The 21,496-nt window shown below is 43.3% G+C and overlaps 1 protein-coding gene across 3 annotated transcripts in view; it reads right to left on the bottom strand.

Moving 5' to 3' along the window:
• The window catches only part of LOC106582273 (SEC14 domain and spectrin repeat-containing protein 1), a 61,475-nt gene that overhangs the window by 11,000 nt on the left and 28,979 nt on the right, over positions 1-21,496 (bottom strand). For 2 of the 3 annotated variants that reach the window (XM_014165177.2, XM_014165178.2), the window contains 5 exons: positions 11,365-11,478; positions 10,903-10,997; positions 10,690-10,745; positions 8,699-8,802; positions 8,414-8,524 (listed from right to left, as the gene is read on the bottom strand). In XM_014165177.2, the coding sequence (XP_014020652.2) occupies positions 8,414-8,524; positions 8,699-8,802; positions 10,690-10,745; positions 10,903-10,997; positions 11,365-11,478 (480 nt within the window). The remainder of the gene's footprint in view (positions 1-8,413; positions 8,525-8,698; positions 8,803-10,689; positions 10,746-10,902; positions 10,998-11,364; positions 11,479-21,496) is intronic. The other variant, XM_014165179.2, reaches the window with a different exon arrangement.

The raw sequence follows: 21,496 nt of genomic DNA, 5'->3' as shown, positions 1-21,496 counted from the left end.
GGCATGACTATTATGGGAAGTAAGAGCAGACCATCTGATATGCCCCTAAATATTCTGATATGCAAACTGGAATAAAAATGTAAGCGGTCCAGTGCTTCTATAGTGAAACAAATCTCGCACCTGTGCAGTTTGCGAGTGATGTTGTTAGGCTACATTGTGTCATTGTTTCTTCTTCAGAGCACACTGGTGAGCGACATCCTTTCACTTCACCGAGAGAACCACGAGTTCTTCACGTTAAGCACTGTATCCACAAAAATGTTTACGATCTGAATGATGATTATGGTGAAGGGGGTGATTGAATTTAAAATATTCAATGGAGGTTGGCAACTATGTTTGGCCTCCAGCCAATTTGTTCCTTTTTGTAGCTAGTTGGTGGTCCAGAACATAATTAGCCTATTAGCAAATAGCCTATATACCAGCCCAATTCATAGTCCTACACTATACATTTAACACGTGTATAGCTGTATAATGTGTTCACTCAGTAGGTGAGGGGGATACGATCTGTTTAGATGCCGTGAAAACATTTCATAGTAGGCTTATAGTAGTAGGCCTATACATTTTCTTCTTCATACAATGCAAAACTTGAAAGAACTTGTGGTTCTCACGGTCAAGCGAAATGACAAAATTATACAATATATCACCAGTGCCCTCTGAAGAGGAAACAACGACATGTAGTCTAACATCGCTCCCAAACGGCAGCGTTATGAAGGGACCCAGGACAGAGTTTGGGAAATCCTGATCTAGGGTGTAATCATTAGTCCAACAGTTGCAAATGAAAGTTTCTGTTGGACAAATGTAGGTACAGTGGCAAGAAAAGTATGTGAACCCTTTGGAATTACCTGGATTTCTGCATAAATTGGTTATAACATTTGATCTGATCTTCATCTAAGTCACAACAACAGACAAACACAGTCTGCTTAAACTAATAACACACAAACAATTATACGTTTTCATGTCTTTATTGAACACACCATGTAAACATTCACAGTGCAGGGTGTGGAAAGTATGTGAACCCTTGGATTTAATAACTGGTTGACCCTCTTTTGGCAGCAATAAACTCAACCAAATGTTTTCTGAAGTTGCGGATCAGCAAAGCAGCCCCAAACCATGATCCTCCCTCCACCATACAGTTGGGATGAAGTTTTGATGTTGGTGTGCTGTGCCTTTTTTTCTCCACACATAGTGTTGTGTGTTCCTTTCAAACAACTCAACTTTATTTTTATCTGTCCACAGAATACTTTGCCAGAAGCGCTGTGGAGGAACATCCAGGTACACTTTTGCGAACTTCAGACGTGCAGCAATGTTTTTTTTGGGACAGCAGTGGCTTCTTCTGTGGTGTCCTCCCATGAACACCATTCTTGTTTAGTGTTTTATGTATCGTAGACTCGTCAACAGAGATGTTAGCATGTTCCAGAGATTTCTGTAAGTCATTAGCTGACACTCTAGGATTCTTCCTAACCTCATTGAGCATTCTGCAATGTGCTCTTGCAGCCATCTTTTCAGGATGGCCACTCCTAGGGAGAGTAGCAAAAGTGCTGAACTTTCTCCATTTAAAGATAATTTAGCAAAAGTGCTGAACTTTCTCCATTTAAAGATAATTTGTCGTACCGTGGACTGATGAACAGCAAGGCTTTTAGAGATACTTTTGTAACCCTTTCCAGCTTTATGCAAGTCAACAATTCTTAATCTTAGGTCTTCTGAAATCTCTTTGGTTCGAGGCTTGGTTCACATCAGGCAATGCTTCTTGTGAATAGCAAATTCAAATGTTGTGAGTGTTTTTTATAGGGCAAGGCAGCTCTAACCAACATCTCCAATCTCGTCTCATTGATTGGACTCCAGGTTAGCTGACTCCTGACTACAATTAGCTTTTGGAAAAGTCATTAGCCTAGGGGTTCACATACTTTTTCCAACCTACACTGTGAATGTTTAAAAGATGTATTCAATATAGACAAGAAAAATACAATAATTTGTGTGTTATTAGTTTAAGCACACTGTGTTTGTCTATTGTTGTGACTAAGATGAAGATCAGATCAAATGTTATGACTACTTTATGCGGAAATCCAGGTAATTCCAAAGGGTTCCCATACTTTTTCTTGCCACTGTATGTTTATCCCCGTTTTGTTCCGTTTGCTTCCATTTAAGAAACGTTTTGTAACAGAATCGGCAGAATGAATACACCTCTGATCACACGCAGAGTTTACTTTCATAGCAGCCACAAAAACAGCATGATCACTTTGCTCGTTGTATATATAGTTCTATGTGCTCTCCTCCTCTCAACTTTCCACTTGTGGACTTCAGCGCACAACATATCAGCCGTCTGTAGCCAGCGAAAAAAACTTTCCTAGCCAAACCTTCATATAATGACCTCTGACCGCTACACACATCCTACATCATTGTCACGTTTTAGTCAACTAGAACTACTAGAATGAATGCATTAGTAAACCCGCTAAATTCATGCAGTACAGTGTATAATCAGAATGCAGTTTAGCAGTTACACCCAGAGGGCAATAAATTAATAAAACCAAAAGCTTACCTTGACTTGGAAGAGTTCCAGTGTTGGATAGCCATAGTCAGCTAGCTAACATAGCATCTCTCTCTGTTTGAGCCGGGTGTTAAAGTAGGCAAAACTAGCTAGCTGCATTTGCCGGAGGCTCTGAACTGCCGACCACCGCTGAAGACTCTGGGCTGCGGGCCGCCGCTGAAGACTGTGGTTTGCGGAACGTCGCTGAAGACTCGGGGCTGCGGACCGTCGCTGAAGACCGTCGCTGAAGACTCGGGGCTGCGGACCGTCGCTGGAGGCTCCGGGCTGAGGAGCGTCGCTGGAGGCTCCGGGCTGGGGAGTGTCGCTGGAGGCTCCGGGCTGGAGGCTCCGGGCTGAGGAGCGTCGCTGGAGGCTCTGGGCTGAGGAGCGTCGCCGGAGGCTCCGGGCTGGGGAGCGTCGCTGGAGGCTCCGGACTGGAGAGCGTCTCTGTAGGTTCCGGACTGGGGACCTTCGCTGCAGGCTCCGTGCCATGGATCATCACTACTGGTTCCGCGCCATGGATCATCACTACTGGTTCCGCGCCATGGATCATCACTGGAGGCTCTGGGCCATGGATCATCCCTACAGGCTCCGGGCCATGGATCATCCCTACAGGCTCCGGGCCATGGATCATCCCTACAGGCTCCGGGCCATGGATCATCCCTACAGGCTCCGGGCCATGGATCATCCCTACAGGCTCCGGGCCATGGATCATCCCTACAGGCTCCGGGCCATGGATCATCACTGGAGGCTTCGTGCCATGGATCATCACTGGAGGCTTCGTGCCATGGATCATCACTGGAGGCTTCGTGCCATGGATCATCACTGGAGGCTTCGTGCCATGGATCATCACTGGAGGCTTCCTAAGGGGAGCTGGAACCGGTCACACCAGACTGGGGAGACGCACAGGAAACTGGGTGCGCAGAGCAGGCACAGGGTATACTGGGCCGTGGAGGCACACCGGAGGTCTGGAGCTCAGGGCTGGCACACCCTGTCCTGGCTGGATGGTCACTGTAGCCCAGCAAGGGCGGGGCGCTGGTACAGGACGAACAGGTTTGTGCTGATGAATGGGGGGTACCGGCGCAGGATAACCTGGGCCGAAGAGACGCACTGGAGACCAGGAACGCTGAGCCGGCACACTTCTTCCTGGCTCACGGCCAACTCTAGCACGGCAACTGTGAGGAGCTTGCACCGAGCGCACCGGGCTGTGAGTGTGCACTGGCGACACAGTGCGCACCACCGCATAATACGGTGCTTGCTCAGTCACTCGCTCCCCACGGTAAACACGGGGAGTTGGCTCAGGTCTCAACCCCGACTTCGCCAATCTCCCCGTGTGCCCCCCCCCAAAGATTTTTTTGCCGCTGCCTCTCGGGCTTCTGTTGTTGATTCTCCCCAGTCCAGCTTGTCTTCCCAGTCAGCGCACGCTGCTTGGCCTTCTTGTGGTGGGTTATTCTGTCACATTCTCTATCTTCAAATTTCCTGTCATATATGAGCCAAGGCGCAGCGTGCCGGTAATTCCACATCTTTATTTGAAGAAAACCGAACCAAAACAATAAATTGGTAAAGAGCAAGAGACGTAACGCGACTGTGGCGTACACCCGCAGAAATAATAATAACCCACAAACACAGGTGGGGAAAAGGCTGCCTAAGTATGATTCCCAATCAAAGACAACGAATGACAGCTGCCGCTGATTGGAAACCATACTCGGCCAATAAAGAAAAAACAACATAGACATATAACACATAGAATGCCCACCCCATGTCACACCCTGACCTAACCAAACAGAGAAAAACGACTCTCTCAGGTCAGGGCGTGACAGGAGGACGTCCTCCCAAAGCTGTCATAATTACTGTGTAAGTCTATGGAAGGGGGTTGAGAACCATGAGCCTCCTAGGTTTTGTATTGAAATCAATGTACCCAGAGGAGTACAGAAGCTATCTGTCCTCCAGCTACACCATGGTGCTACCCTACAGTGCTGCAGAGGCTACTGTAGACCTTCATTGCAAAACAGTGCATTTTACAGTTTTTCTCAATTGTTTACACACAAATACTGGTACTTGAGACACAATGACCACAACATGTAACTCATGCACCAACCCCCTGAACCAATTCTGCTAAACTACAAGCACAATTCCTGCTTTACACTCAAATTGCAGTTCTAAAACACACTTTTTTCAAAACACTACACACAATACTTTGCATTTGGCACAATTTTCATGCAGAAAATCTCTTGTTTTCACAATGAACACACTGCCATTCAAATATGCACACTGACTCATCACATGGGCAAACACCCGTCACACAGTTTTACAATTAGCAATCAGAGCTTTAGCATAAAAGGGCAACAGGTGAGCTCTTCTGTTTTGGAGCAGTGGATGCCAACATTGGAAACAGAGGCAGAGCCAGAGGAGTGAGAGTAAGAGGAGGAGGACGGGGAGGACAAGGACGAGGAAGGCCAAGGACCGTAATCTCTGATGAGATCCGAGCCACTTTGGTTGATCATGTGGTCAACCATGGTCTAACAATGAGGGAGGCTGGGCAAAGAGTACCGCCAAATTTGAGCAGGTACACTGTAGCATCCATCATCCGGACATTCCGAAATGAGAATAGGTAAGAAATCTACTCTCACTAGAAAATTGCAGTACTGCATATCAATACAGTACTCAATGAGTACAGTAGTGCAGTATTGCCTGTGGACTGCTCTGTAGGACTGTAAAAATAAAGTATGTTTCAAGTATTTGGGAAATGTATTCCTACTTTGTATTTACAGTATTTTACTATTTGTTTGGCAGAACTGAAAGATTACCAACACAAGGTGGTCAGGAACGTGTTCTGTCTCCTGAACAGGAAACTGAAATCATCAACATGGTCCTAGAAAATAACGCCATAACATTACGGCAAATACAAAGAAAAATAATAGAAAACAATGAGATATTCAAAATATTGATAGGGTAAGCTTAACACTGGACCGTGTCTTGCGCAGAAATAATCTCAGGATGAAGCAGGTCTACAGGGTGCCATTTGAACGCAATTCAGAAAGAGTCAAAGAATAGCGATATAACTATGTGCAAGTGAGTCCTATACAATCCCACAATTGATGCATACTCTCAACACTGTATAAATTATACATATTTCAGTATTGTAATCATAATGATTGTGCTTCACAATAGTGACCACTCCATGTCTATTTCTGATACTGTCATGTGTGTTTCAGAGAGTCCTTGAGCTACAGGTGGCTGCAGTGGAGCACCAGTTCATCTTCATTGATGAGGTTGGATTCAACCTCACAAAAAGACGAAAGAGGGGAAGGAATATCATCGGCCAGCGTGCCATTGTTCAAGTCCCTGGCCAGCGCGGCGGGAACATCACAATGTGCGCAGCGATTACCCACCACGGCGTCATCCATCATCATGCTACCCTTGGCCCCTACAACACCGCCCATCTGATCACATTCCTGGACACCCTACACAACACACTCATTCCACCAGATCAGGTAGATGGCCCAGAGCAGCTCAGGTACGTTGTCATTTGGGACAAGGTAAGTTTCCACAGGGCTGCTCTGGTTCGTAACTGGTTCACTGCCCACGCTTTGTAGTTGTTTATCTCCCTCCATATTCTCCAGTCCTCAATCCTATGGAGGAATTTTTTTCTGCCTGGAGATGGAAAGTGTATGACCGAAATCCACAAACGAGTATACCTCTTCTCCAAGCTATGGAAGACGCATGTGGAGATATAGCAGCTGATGCTTTTCATGGCTGGAATCGCCATGCTAGGCGATATTTACCCCGCTGCTTGGCTAGGGAAAACATTGCTTGTGATGTGGATGAGCTGGATGAGCTGCTGTGGCCAGACCGCAACAGAAGCACGTAACTGTATATATTAAATTCTTCTGTTTTGTATGTAGACCACTGTATGTGCAACTTGGTGTTGGTTGGGAATGGGATGTACACTGTGTACATTGTTTTTGTGGGAAAAATAAAATATATTTGTTACCGTGTATTTGTGTGTTCTGAGTATAAAAACAATATTCTCAAATATTTTACAACACACTTATGTATGTACTGTCTGTAGTAATGGCAACACTGAACCAAAAAAAGTCCTAAGTCATTATGATGAATGGAGAAGAAGTGTTTTCCATTCATCATAGTGTTTTACATTGAGCACATCAGTGTTCAACTGGTTCTTATAAATGTCTATTCATATGATGGTTTGTGTGTGTCATTTGAAAACAAAATACCATTTTGATAAGAAATAACATTGTTTTGAATGTAAAGTTTCATTTTGCTGGAGAATTGAGGGGTTTTGCCCATTGTGTGTGTGTTTTTTGATTTGTGTGTAGAGTTCTGAGAATATGAGGCATGCTTTCAGAAAATGTGTGTAAACAATCGAGAAAAACTAATAAATTATTTGATGACGTGAATACATTTCAAATAGTTTTATCTAAAAAGCCAGAATTTTTAAATGTTTCACTATTTTTATTTTTATGATATTCACTGAGGAGGATGGTCCTTCCCTTCCTCTGAGGAGCTTCCACTGGTTGCTGTAAATCGGAAGATAATGAACCTGTGAAGAAAATATAAAATAGCTCCCCACTACCATGACATATATTTAATGTATTAATTGAATGGTGACCACAGCCCTTACAAAAATACATTTAAATTGTGTTTTTTTCCACCCTTCTCCGTGTATTCAGTGTTTTACTTCCGGGCTATTATGACTGTCTCTATATGTTCCTAGACTACTGCCTACTGAACAACATCTTCATCACCATAGCAACAGACAGCTCATTCCCTTAGAATCTAGAATATGTCAAATCTAAAATAGAATCCGTCCATTCCATGAAACACATCTCATTATCTGCTCACTTCCTCATTGGTACAGTTTTATCATCCAATATCATCTGCTTTGCACTGTAAAACACTCAAAATTGTTCTGCTTTGCACTGTAAAACATTCAAAGTTGTATCCCTGAGGCACCAGGCCTATCCACAGGGGGTAGCCTACATTGAGAAGACTCATAAGAACATAGGTCTAATGATCAGTTGCAAATGAGAGGGTACTTCTGTCAGAGAAATATGTGTTTGGGGGTTCAGTGACCAAAAAAGGTTGAACCACTATTTTAGACGCTAAAGTAGAGTTCAATCTATTGGCCAATGGGAGAAAAGGCGTTTTCCCTTCATGGTTACAGACAGGAAATTAGGTAGTGCCAAGGAAGAAGTGTGTTGGGATGAAGGCCGTGTGTGTGTGTGTGTGTAGCCATGTGTGCCGACTGATGAGTAACCCTGCCAGAGACTAGGAGTCTACAGTCTTTGGGAAGTTAGCTTTTCCATCCAGTGGTATGTAACGCTGACTTTGGAACGAGAAGACCTAACCGAAAAGGTTTTAATATGAGTCGGTTACAGGGACAGTCAGACAATTTATCACCAGGGTCTGGCTTTGAATACACTGAAGAAGGCAAGGCTTCAATTGAAAATTAAGTTCCACTGAAGCATCATATTCCCTAGTTCCTGAGAATTACAACCACTGGGTCTTTCTCTGGATGTCTGGTGAACTAATCCTCATGAAATCCTGTGTGTGTGTATAGCTTTTAAACCTCTCTGAAACAAAGTGTAAAAGACAATGGAAAAAAGAGCAGCCCTATTCTACACTTGTCTCCCTCAGTCTGGTCACTGGTCTGCTGTTGTTGATGGCATTGGGCCTAAGTCAAGGCAGTGCGATGTCTGAAATATCCGTTTGTTTGAAACCTGGCCTCAGTCTTTCACTACGCTAGTGTTTTGGATCCATTAGGGCAGTGTGATATCATAGTGTGTGCAGTGTGTGAACAGTGTGTGTTTTCTCTGTGCGTGCATATGTGTGTGTGTGATGTGATATAGGGCAGTGTGTGTGCAGTACCTGCATGACCTTGGTCTGTATATCCTCCAGCTGGGATCGTTTGCTGCGTTGGCGACACACCTCCTGGTACTTGGTGTATTGTTCTCTGAGGGAGTCCAGCAGTTTCATGACCTGAAATAATTGAAAATGTACTTACCTTGCATATAGTCTTTGTATATATTGTATATAGTATTTGTATGTTATGTGTGAATTTTGCTGTTATATGTTTACTATATATTTTTATATCTTATCTGACTTGACACAACTGAAGTTCCCTCTGGGAAATATAAAGTTATTCCATTGTACCTGTGGCTGGGCCAGTAGCTCGTCATCCATGGGGGACCAGGCCACACCACCTCCCTCTGCCCCGTTAAACCGCCGCTGCTGCAGCTCCGACAGCAACTCATGGCCTGGAGGGGAGAGAGGTGCGGATGATCAGAGGGGGAGAGATAATGAATGACAGAGAGAGAGAGGGAGGGAGGAGATACAGGGGTAAGAATGGGAGAAAGAGAGCAGGTGAGACAGAGGGGGGAGAGAGATACAGAGGGGGGAGAGAGAGAAAGAGAGTGAGAAAAAGAGGGAGGGAGAAAAAGAGAGTGTGTGGGAAATATTGAATCTGCTCAGACAAAATGTTGCTGCAATTCTACACAGTTTGCCATGGGACAGAGAGAACATTTTAATGTTTTAAAGCTAGTTTCCTGCAATTCTACATATTTTGTCATGGGTCTGAGAGATAAAATGCACTTTCAAAGTGAATTTCCTGCAATTCTACACATTTTGCCATGGGGCTGAGAGAACATTTTCAGTTTTAAAACAAATGTCCTTAAATTATACACATTTTGCCATGGCTTATGCCTTGTTCTTATGCTATCTAAGTGACTCAAACATTATCACAAAATCAATCGGGGCCCCATGCCATGACATTTTTTGAATTTTAGATTCTCCCTGACTGTCTAGTTTTTATTTTGGTGGTTGTTAGTTCTCAAAGAAAAATATATAGCTCCAATATTTTTTCTACATACTTTATATCTGGTTTTAGTCGTTTAGGTTTATTATGCCGATAACTTTTTTCCAATCTTAACTTAATTTAATTAATTTGTATTTTTTTTGTGGCGGCCACGATTTACCCCCCGTTGCTAAATGTATATATGGGAAACACTGAAAACAGAGCAAGAGATAGGAGTGTGTATAATGTGGACGACAAGCAGCACATCCCTAGTTGTCATCCATTAAGTTACAAAAGACATATCAGATGTACATTGTTGTCGAGGAGTACTTCAGGAGAAAAATTGCTATTAATTTATTCATAATACCAACATCAACAACATCCCAACCAGTGAAATATTACATCGGAAAGCCTTCCAAGTCCATTCCTTGACAAAGGCACACAACAAATAGGACAGAGACTTCTTCTCATATCATATACATGCTCTTATTCTATCTCATGCTGTATCCCCTAGCCTCTCTGTTGTGCCTGTAACAACACAACTACACAAACAACACTGGCACGGCAGCCCAAGCCCTTTCTGTATTCATTATGAATGGCATTCACTCAGAGATAGAGAGAGAAAGAGAGAGAGAGAGCGCACGCTTGGCATTTGCTCAGAGAGAGAGAGACAAAGAGAACAAATTGTACCCTATTCTCTATATAATGCACAACGTTTGACAAGGGCCCATAGGTTTCTGAGTTCTTCTGTGGCAAGCACGGTACCAGAGACATGTTGAGCTGACTGTCTATTCCACAACCCCCAGACAAAGCTCCTTTCATTGGGCCAGCTCTGCTATGTGCTGGCCTTCCAGGGCTGCGTCCAATATGGCACCTTATTCCCTTTAAAATGCCCCTATGGGTCCTGGTCAAAAGTACTGCACTATAAAGGGAATAAGGTGCTATGTGGGACACAGCCCAGCTCTGGCCTCCCTCTCTCTACCAGAGCTGTCTCAGTAAATATTTTCATTGTAGTAAAACCGTTCAAGTAACGCACTACTCATCACTAGGCCTGAAACCGCACCCTAGATTGCACTACTTTTCAACAGGGCCATAGGGAATAGACTGCCATTTGGGACGTTCCCTAGGAGTCAGTTTACTGAAGGTTTTAGCTACAACCCCATAACGTGTTCTCTGCTGGCGGCATGCACTGCTAACCACGGTGGTTAACATTCTAGCTTCAAATCATCCCTGTATCGCATCCCATTAAACTTAACAGAGCCCAACCAGGTTTAGAACCACACAGCACTACTTGCTTGGCTACTGGTATTGAGAAGTTTGCATAAAGATTTTATAAAAGTAGAATAATTACCAGTTTGTAGAACTGTTTCAGGATCCAACGATGGTAGGAAGTTACAATCTGGTGGCCTGCGAGAAATATAAGAAAGCAATGTCTTTACTGGCCTAAATAAACATGTCATAAACAATATAATGTGCTGCAATTCCACTGCCACAAACAATTCCTCAATCATTGGGCACTTTTAAAGAAAACAAATAAATGTCAACATGTTGGTAAAATAAATACCTTTCTTTGTCCAACTGGCTGCTTTTCTCACTGTCATTGATGACCACCAGCTCATCAAGAAGGGATGTGGACTCCTTGGTAAACTTTTCAAAGACCTGAGAAGGAAAACACTTTTGTAAGTTGTGTGTCATACAAAACATAATGCAAATATGGACACAGGCAGAGATGCCTTCCTCAAACTATGAGGCTGATTTTGACATACAAGATATAATATACTTTATTGCCACACAACCAAGGTTGGTGGTATTTGTTTGCATTTGTCTGTATTGTTATGGTGTTGATGTAAACATGGGTAATATGTACATTAACTTTATAAGCAAGTAATCTGTCAAATCATAAACTACTTTGATCTCATCCATAGCCATTATTATCCGAGTTGCAAATCATTTCCAAATCAAATGTGGTGCTTTAAACAGTAATTGTACACAGTCACATTCAGGATGTATTGCAATGGCGGCTTACCAGTCTTTTGTTCACCCAGTCTATGTGATCGTACACCAGACTTCCCCCAAACTCATCAGTAAGCTGACAGGGCTCGATGTAGCGTGTGAGCTTATTGGCAGATACCAAAATGACCTGGAACAGAGGAGTGGGAGAAAGTATTATTTCTTTACCTTTTCAAACAGTACATTCATATTTTCCAACGGGGCTATACATTTGGGTGAAGTTTTTTCTCGCCTGAGAAGCCTCGTTTCACTGCCAAAAATAAAATGAAACCATTTAGTGTTCAGTGACATAACAACACAATGTCAAATACAGGTAGCTTAGTCAAATAATTAACATCCAATTACATTAACCCTTACTCTCTCGCGGGAAACCTTCACTCTTGCGCAGACATTTAGAAACGAAACATGATCATTTGAAAAATAAGCCATGGGAGTTTTTTGAGCGAGAATATAGACGACTTTCGAGTAGTAAGACTTGTATAAAAGCAACAGATACCATTAATAAGAAGGGGCTAGAAGTGTCTTATATGGTGAGCTACCGAGTGGCTAGGACAGGCAAGCCCCATACTATTGTGGAGGACTTAATTCTTCCTGCTGCCGCGGATATGGCTGGGACTATGCTGGGGGAAAAGGCAAAAAAACTATACAGACAATGTCTCAATCAAACAACACTGTTTCACAACGCATCAGTGACATGGCAGGAGATGTTTTGAAACAATTACAGCTTCGCATATAAGCCAGTGAATTACATGCATTACAGCTGGATGAGTTAACAGATGTGGCGGGCCTGGCACAGCTCCTGGTATTTGTCCGTTACGTTTATCAGGGGTCAATTAAGGAAGACATCCTCTTCTGTAAACCACTGTAAACCAGGACAACATGAGAGGATATGTTTTAAGTACTGGACAGCTTTGTGACATCAAATGGACTTTGTTGGTCAAGATGTGTCGGTATCTGTACTGATGGCACAAAAGCCATGACAGGGAGACATAGTGTAGTGTTAACGTGCGTGCAAGCAGTCGCTCCCGACGCCACTTGGGTACACTGCAGCATCCACCGAGAGGCTCTTGCTGCCAACGGAATGCCTGACAGCTTGAAAGACATTTCGGACACTACAGTGAAAATGGTTAACTTTGTTAAAGCAAGACCACTGAACTCTCATGTATGTTCTGCATTATGCAATGATATGGGTAGCAACCATGTAACGCTTTTACAACATACAGCAGTGAGCTGGTTGTCAAGGGGCAAAGTATTGATTCGTTTTTTTCAATTGAGAGACGAGCTTAAAGTTTTCTTTACTGACCATCATTTTCACATGTCTGACCGCTTGCGTGATGACGAGTTTCTCAAACAACTGGCCTATCTGGGTGATAGCCTCCAACACTCTACTCAGCAAATTGGATGCAGTCAATCACAGTGCCATCCGTTTTGTCACCAAAGCCCCATATACCACCCACCACTGCGACCTGTATGCTCTCGTTGGCTGGTCCTCGTCACCAAACCCACTGGCTCCAGGTCATCTATAAGACTTTGCTAGGTAAAGCTCCGCCTTATCTCAACTCACTGGTCACCATAGCAACACCCACCAGTAGCACGCGCTCCATCAGGTATATTTCACTGGTCATTCCCAAAGCAAACACTTCCTTTGGCCGCCGTTCCTTCCAGTTCTCTGTTGCCAATGACTGGAACGAATTGCAAAAATCACTGAAGTTGGAGACTTATATATCCCTCACTAACTTTAAGCATCAGCTGCCAGAGCAGCTTACCGATCGCTGCAGCTGTACACAGCCCATCTGTCAATAGCCCATCCAACCAACTACCTACCTCATCCCCATATTTGTTTTAGTTTTTCTGCTCTTTTGCACACCAGTATTTCTATTTGCACATCCTCATCTGCACATCTATCACTCCTTTGTTTAATTGCTAAATTGTAATTACTTCGCCACTATGGCCTATTTATTGCCTTACCTCCTTACTTCATTTGCACACATTGTATAGATTTTTCTATTGTGTTATTGACTGTACGTTTGTTTATCCCATGTGTAACTCTGTGTTGTTGTTTTTGTCGCACTGCTTTGCTTTATCTTGGCCAGGTCGCAATTGTAAATGAGAACTTGTTCTCAACTGGCCTACCTGGTTAAATAAAGGTGAAATAAAAAAATAAAAAATTCTCACCTGAATGATCTGAATCTAGGATTACAGGGACCCTCCTCAACAATATTCTATGTGCAGGACAAAATTGAGGCTATGATTAAGAAGTTGGAGCTCTTCTCTGTCTGCATTAACAAGGACAACACACAGGTCTTTCCATCATTGTATGATGTTTTGTGTAAATGAACTCAAGCTACTTGAGAAGTGGGAGAAATTGGAAATTACTCAGGTACTTTCCCGAAACGAACGACTCAAACAACTGGATTCGTTATCCTTTCATACCCTGCCTCCAGTCCATTTACTGGTCCACTTACCAGTCCATTTACCGATATCTGAACAAGAGAGCCTCATCGAAATTGCAACAAGCGGTTCTGTGAAAATTGAATTTAATCAGAAGCCACTGCCAGATTTCTGGATTTCCTGCCTTTGCAAATCGCTCTGTTAAGACACTGTTGCCCATTGCAACCATGTACCTATGTGAGAGTGGATTCTCAGCCCTCACTAGCATGAAAACTAAATAGAAACACAGACTGTGTGTGGAAAATTATTTAAGACTGAGACTCTCTCCAATACAACACAACATTGCACAACAACTTTTAAATTTTTACTTTTTATATATTTTTTTATTTATTATTTATTTTTTAATATTTTATAATTTTTTTAAACTTTTTTTTTTTTTTTCCAAGATGGCGTAGCAGTTCAGACGTCCTCTACCCTCCTCTTGTCGTGTCCCGTGTATATATATATTTACATTTTTTTTTTCTTCACTTATCTTTTTATATATATATATATATATATATTTTTTTTTTTTTAAATTCTAAATACTCAACCTCAAAGCACTCTCCTGCAACCCGCCTCACCAATTTAAAAAAGAAAGTATTATTTACCTCATCTGAATTCCACAACAAAAGCTAGCAAGTGTTTAGCCATTTTCACTGGCTAACGTTGAAGTTCAGCTAGCCACGGTTAGCTGTCCTCAGCTATCCATTAGCTCGAAAAGCTATCGCCAGTTTTTGTACAGCGCGACTCAGACCAGAGCATACCGGACCTATTCTCTCTCCTTTCCCCGATTTCTACCGCAGGCTCTGGACATTTACACCTGGATCTTGCAGCTAACTAGCTGCTACCTGAGTGACTATTGGCAACGTCGGTCACGGAATTAACACACATTATTACGGAGCTAGCCAGCTAGCCAGCTGAAGAGTTCCGTCAGCCACTCCTGGGCTATTCCTGAGCTAGCCAGCTGAAGTGTCTCCTGGGCTACAACTCACCTATCCTGACCCGTTTTACTGCCGATCGCGGAGCCCCATCGGGTCTTCACGACTGGACCACCGACGTTATCTGCCCGAGGGAGTTATCCAACTGGCCCCTCCGTCGCGACGTAACCTGATCGCCCATCTGCGGCCCGCTAATCGTTAGCTGTCTTTTCGGCTACGATCTGAATAGGTCTATCGGACACTTTTCTTGGGCCACTATAACTAACTATTTTGCCAACTTGGACTGGTCCCCCCTTCCATACGGAACCCCACTAACCCACAGACGGAAACGCACGAGGTGGCTAAAAACAGACCTCCCTCCCATCTTCCACCAGCTTGCTACCTATGGCCCGGCTAGCTGTCTGAATCTCACTGGACCCTTTGATCACTCGGCTAAGCATGCCTCTCCTTAATGTCAATATGCCTTCTCCATTGCTGTTCTGGTTAGTGTTTATTGGCTTATTTCACTGTAGAGCCTCTAGCCCTGCTCATTATACCTTATCCAACCTCTCAGTTCCTCCACCCACACATGCTATGACATCTTCTGGTTTCAATGATGTTTCTAGAGACAATATCTCTCTCATAATCACTAAATGCCTAGGTTTACCTCCTCTGTACTCACATCCCACCATACCTTTGTCTGTACATTATACCTTGAAGCTATTTTATCGCCCCCAGAAACCTGCTCCTTTTTCTCTCTATTCTGGACGTCACAGACGACCAATTCTTATAGCTTTTAGCCGTACCCTCATACTTATTCTTCTCTGCTCCTCTGGGGATGTAGAGGTGAATCCAGGCCCTGCAGTGCCTGGCTCCACTCCTACTCCCCAGGCGCTCTCTTTTGATGACTTCTGTAACCGTAATAACCTTGGTTTCATGCATGTTAACATTAGAAGCCTCCTCCCTAAGTTTGTTTTATTCACTGCTTTAGCACACTCTGCCAACCCGGATGTCCTAGCTGTGTCTGAATCTTGGCTTAGGAAGTCCACCAAAAACTCTGAAATCTTCATCCCTAACTACAACGTTTTCAGACAAGATAGAACGACCAAAGGGGGCGGTGTTGCAATCTACTGCAGAGATAGCCTGCAGAGTTCTGTCCTACGATCCAGGTCTGTACCCAAACAATTTGAACTTCTACTTTAAAAAATCCACCTCTCCAAAAACAAGTCTCTCACCGTTGCCGCCTGCTATAGACCCCCCTCGGCCCCTAGTTGTGCTCTGGACACCATATGTGAACTGATTGCCCCCCATCTATCTTCAGAGCTCGTGCTACTAGGTGACCTAAACTGGGACATGCTTAACACCCCAGCCATCCTACAATCCAAGCTTGATGCCCTCAATCTCACACAAATTATTAATGAACCCACCAGGTACAACCCCAAAGCCGCAAACACTGGCACCCTCATAGATATCATCCTAACCAACGTGCCCTCTAAATACACCTCTGCTGTTTTCAACCAAGATCTCAGCGATCACTGCCTCATTGCCTGCACCCGTAATGGGTCAGCGGTCAAACGACCTCCACTCATCACTGTCAAACGCTCCCTGAAACATTTCAACGAGCAAGCCTTTCTATTCGACCTGGCCCTGGTATCCTGGAAGGATATTGACCTCATCCCGTCAGTAGAGGATGCCTGGTTATTTTTTTTAAATGCCTTCCTCTCCATCTTAAATAAGCATGCCCCTTTCAAGAAATTTAGAACCAGGAACAGATATAGCCCTTGGTTCTCCCCAGACCTGACTGCCCTTAACCAACACAAAAATATCCTGTGGCGTTCTGCATTAGCATCGAACTGCCCCCGCGATATGCAACTTTTTAGGGAAGTTAGAAACCAATACACACAGGCAGTTAGAAACGCCAAGGCTAGCTTTTTCAAACAGAAATTCGCTCGTGCAACTCCAACTCTAAAAAGTTCTGGGACATTGTAAAGTCCATGGAGAATAAGAACACCTCCTCCCAACTGCCCACTGCACTGAGGATAGGAAACTCTGTCACCACCGATAAGCCCACTATAATTGAGAATTTCAATAAGCATTTTTCTACGGCTGGCCATGCTTTCCACCTAACTACCCCTACTGCATTCAACAGCACTGCACCCCCCACAGCTACTCGCCCAAGCCTCCCCCATTTCTCCTTCTCCCAAATCCATTCAGCTGATGTTCTGAAAGAGCTGCAAAATCTAGACCACTACAAATCAGCTGGGCTTGACAATCTGGACCCTTTCTAAAATTATCTGCCGAAATTATTGCAACCCCTATTACTAGCCTGTTCAACCTCTCTTTCGTGTCGTCTGAGATTCCCATAGATTGGAAAGCAGCTGCTGTCATCCCCCTCTTCAAAGGAAGTGACACTCTTGACCCAAATTGCTACAGACCTATATCCATCCTACCCTGCCTTTCTAAGGTCTTCGAAAGCCAAGTCAACAAACAGATTACCGACCATTTCGAATCCCACCGCACCCTCTCCGCTATGCAATCTGGTTTCAGAGCTGGTCATGGGTGCACCTCAGCCACGCTCAAGGTCCTAAACGACATCGTAACCGCCATCGATAAGAAACAATACTGTGCTGCCGTATTCATTGACCTGGCCAAAGCTTTTGACTCTATTAATCACCACATCCTCATCGGCAGACTCAGTAGCCTTGGTTTCTCATACGATTGCGTCGCCTGGTTCACCAACTACTTCTCTGACAGAGTTCAGTGTGTCAAATCGGAGGGCCTACTGTCTGGACCTCTGGCAGTCTCTATGGGGTACCACAGGGTTCAATTCTTGGGCCAACTCTTTTCTCTGTATACATAAATGATGTCGCTCTTGCTGCTGGTGAATCTCTGATCCACCTCTACGCAGACGACACCATTCTGTACACTTCTGGCCCTTCTTTGGACACTGTGTTAACAACCCTCCAGACGAGCTTCAATGCCATTCAACTCTCCTTCCGTGGTCTCCAACTGCTCCTAAACACAAGTAAAACTAAATGCATGCTCTTCAACCGATCGCTGCCTGCACCTGCCCGCCTGTCCAGCATCACTTCTCTGGACGGTTCTAACTTAGAATTTGTGAACAACTACAAATACCTAGGTGTCTGGTTAGACTGTAAACTCTCCTTCCAGACTCACATCAATCATCTCCAATCCAAAGTGAAATCTCGAATTGGCTTCCTATTTCGCAACAAAGCATCCTTCACTCATGCTGCCAAACATACCCTCGTAAAACTGACCATCCTACCAATCCTCGACTTCGGCGATGTCATTTACAAAATAGCTTCCAATACCCTACTCAACAAGCTGGATGCAGTCTATCACAGTGCCATCCGTTTTGTCACCAAAGCCCCATATACTACCCACCACTGCGACCTGTACGCTCTCGTTGGCTGGCCTTCGCTTCATAATCGTCGCCAAACACATTGGCTCCAGGTCATCTACAAGACCCTGCTAGGTAAAGTCCCCCCTTATCTCCGCTCACTGGTCACCATAGCAGCACCCACCTGTAGCACGCGCTCCAGCAGGTATATCTCTCTGGTCACCCCTAAAGCCAACTCCTCCTTTGGTCGTCTCTCCTTCCAGTTCTCTGCTGCCAATGACTGGAACGAACTACAAAAATCTCTGAAACTGGAAACACTTATCTCCCTCACTAGCTTTAAGCACCAGCTGTCAGAGCAGCTCACAGATCACTGCACCTGTACATAGCCCATCTATAATTTAGCCCAAACTACTACCTCTTCCCCTACTGTATTTATTTATTTTATTTATTTTGCTCCTTTGCACCATATTATTTATATTTTATCTCTGAACTTTCTTCAAACTACAAATCTACCATTCCAGTGTTTTTCTTGCTATACTTTATTTACTTTGCCACCATGGCATTTTTTTGCCTTTACCTCCCTTATCTCACATCATTTGCTCACATTGTATATAGTCTTATTTTTTTATTTATTTTTTATTTTTTCTACTGCATCATTGATTGTATGTTGTTTTACTCCATGTGTAACTCTGTGTTTTTGTATGTTGTCGAACTGCTTTGCTTTATCTTGGCCAGGTCGCAATTGTAAATGAGAACTTGTTCTCAACTTGCCTACCTGGTTAAATAAAGGTGAAATAAATAAATAAAATTGCAGAGTTATGTGCATCCTTTCAAGCACACCCTTCTCATTAACCTGTGGTGAGTTATTCATAATTTTTGATGAACAAATAAGGTTTTATATGTAAGATGGCTAAATAAAGAGCAAAATTATTGATTATTATTATATTATTATTTGTGCCCTGGTCCTAGAAGAGCTTTTTGTCACTTCCCATGAGCCGGGTTATGACAAAAACTCACACTCATTCTATTATTTAATAAATGTATCGTATAGTGTGTGTGTGGCAGGCTTACAATGAAGGCAAAAAATAACATTTGAGATTGTGCTGACCCTGGTGCTAGAGGGGGTACGCAGATGGAGGTTGAATGTTTGAAGGGGTACGGGACTATACAAAGTTTGGGAATCACTGCTCTATGGAGTCAGAGCTGATTAAATCCCCACTGGTATAAATCATTATTTAATCATCACTAAATCCCGTCCAGTCGGAAATGCTCCCCAAGGTTAGGCATAATAAATGCAACATTCACTTGACATTTAGAAACAATTGATCAAGCAGGCAGGACAAGGCCTAATCACAGCTGGTGGTCTTTTGCGATTATGACCTCTCGTACTGGGTAAAGAAAGTCCCCACATGAATGATAAGAATTCAGAGACAACTCTAGGTAAAAACCCCTCTTCGACACATCAATGTGGACATTCAAGTAAGACTTTCTCTAGAATCTGGGAATGTGGAATAAGAATCTGGGAGAGGCCTATGCAGACATGTCTCTCTCTAAACAAAACCTGTTAGTCTCCACAGCTGTTTCTCCTATCTCTCTCTGACTCATCTGTCCTCCTGCCATATAGGCTTGCTACAGGCCTGTTGGTTCTGGTTCACGCTCTCTCTCAGACACACACGCACACGCAGACACACACAGACACACACACACACACACGCACACGCACACACACACACTCTACAGGCCTGTTCAGATGTATCACGTGGATAAAAGGTAACAGTTGTCCATACAGATGAAACACCAGACCTGGGTTCAAATACTACTGCAAATATTTCAAATACTTTGAGCATTTGCTTTAGCCTGCCTGGAGTGACAGAAGGCTGGAGTTTGTGGTTTTGCAACTATTCTATTGGTTCCATTGCGCTAGCATATCTAAAATGAATTCAAATAGTGTTTGAATGCAGGTGTGATGAGCACAGCGAGTCAGCCTACCACCACCTGGGATAGACAGCGCTAGGAAATATTTCTGACCTCTACACAAACACAACCTGGATACTTCCTGTCAGAGAGAAGGAACATATTTTCATCAGGATTTTCAAATAACTTCACTTCTCGTCATCACTTATGGGGTTGTAGCTTTTCACCCGTAGAGATTTTGATATCTGCCTGTCTGATGTCATGTGTGGGTGTGTTTTGTTGAGATGTAACTGATCTATCTGGCAGTCATACCTGCTTGTTTGGAGTAAAAATGGGGTACCAATGAGTGTAAAGTGAAAAAAAAGATGTCTTGTCTTATTACTATGATGTGCTTCATCACCAGTCTATGCTTTGAATATTTGTCACGATCGTCGTAAGAACATCGTGACAAACTACTGACCCACTGGAATTGTGATACAGTGAATTATAAGTGAAATAATCTGTCTGTAAACAATGTTTGGAAAAATTACTTGTGTCATGCACAAAGTAGATGTCCTAACTGACTTGCCAAAACTATAGTTTGTTAACAAGAAATTTGGGGAGGGGTTGAAAAGCGAGTTTTAATGACTCCAACCTCAGTGTATGTACATTTCCGACTTCAACTGTAGTTAGAGGAATTAACCCTGAAAGACTAAATAGTTAGAGGAATCAACCCTAAAGAACTACATAGTTAGAGGAATCAACCCTGAAGAACTACATAGTTAGAGGAATCAAATCTGAAGGACTATATAGTTAGAGGATTCAACCTTGAAGAACCACATAGTTAGAGGAAACAATCTGAAAGAATATATAGTTAGAGGAATCAACCCTGAAGGACTATATAGTTAGAGGAATCAAACTTGAAAGACTATGTTGTTAGAGGAATCAACCCTGAAGAACCACATAGTTAGAGGAATCAACCCTGAAGGACTACATAGTTAGAGGAATCAACCCTGAAGAACCACATAGTTAGAGGAATCAACCCTGAAGGCCTACATAGAGGAATCAACCCTGAAGGACTACATAGAGGAATCAACCCTGAAGGACTACATAGTTAGAGGAATCAACCCTGAAGGACTATATAATTAGAGGAATCAACCTTGAAAGACTGTGTAGTTAGAGGAATCAACCCTGAAGGACAATATAGTTAGAGGAATCAACCCTGAAGGACCACATAGTTAGAGGAATCAACCCTGAAGAGCTACATAGTTAGAGGAATCAACCCTGAAGAACTACATAGAGGAATCAACCCTGAAGGACTACACAGTTAGAGGAATCCATCCTGAAGGACTACATAGTTAGAGGAATCAACCCTGAAGGACCACATAGTTAGAGGAATCAACCCTGAAGAACTACATAGTTAGAGGAATCAACCCTGAAGAACTACATAGAGGAATCAACCCTGAAGGACTACATAGTTAGAGGAATCAACCCTGAAGAACTACATAGTTAGAGGAATCAACCCTGAAGAACTACATAGAGGAATC

The sequence above is a fragment of the Salmo salar genome, chromosome ssa21, assembly GCF_905237065.1.
Source record: "Salmo salar chromosome ssa21, Ssal_v3.1, whole genome shotgun sequence".
Lineage (NCBI taxonomy): Eukaryota > Metazoa > Chordata > Actinopteri > Salmoniformes > Salmonidae > Salmo > Salmo salar.
The sequence above is the reverse complement of the archived record's forward strand: the minus strand, read 5'-3'. Positions and strand labels throughout refer to the sequence as shown.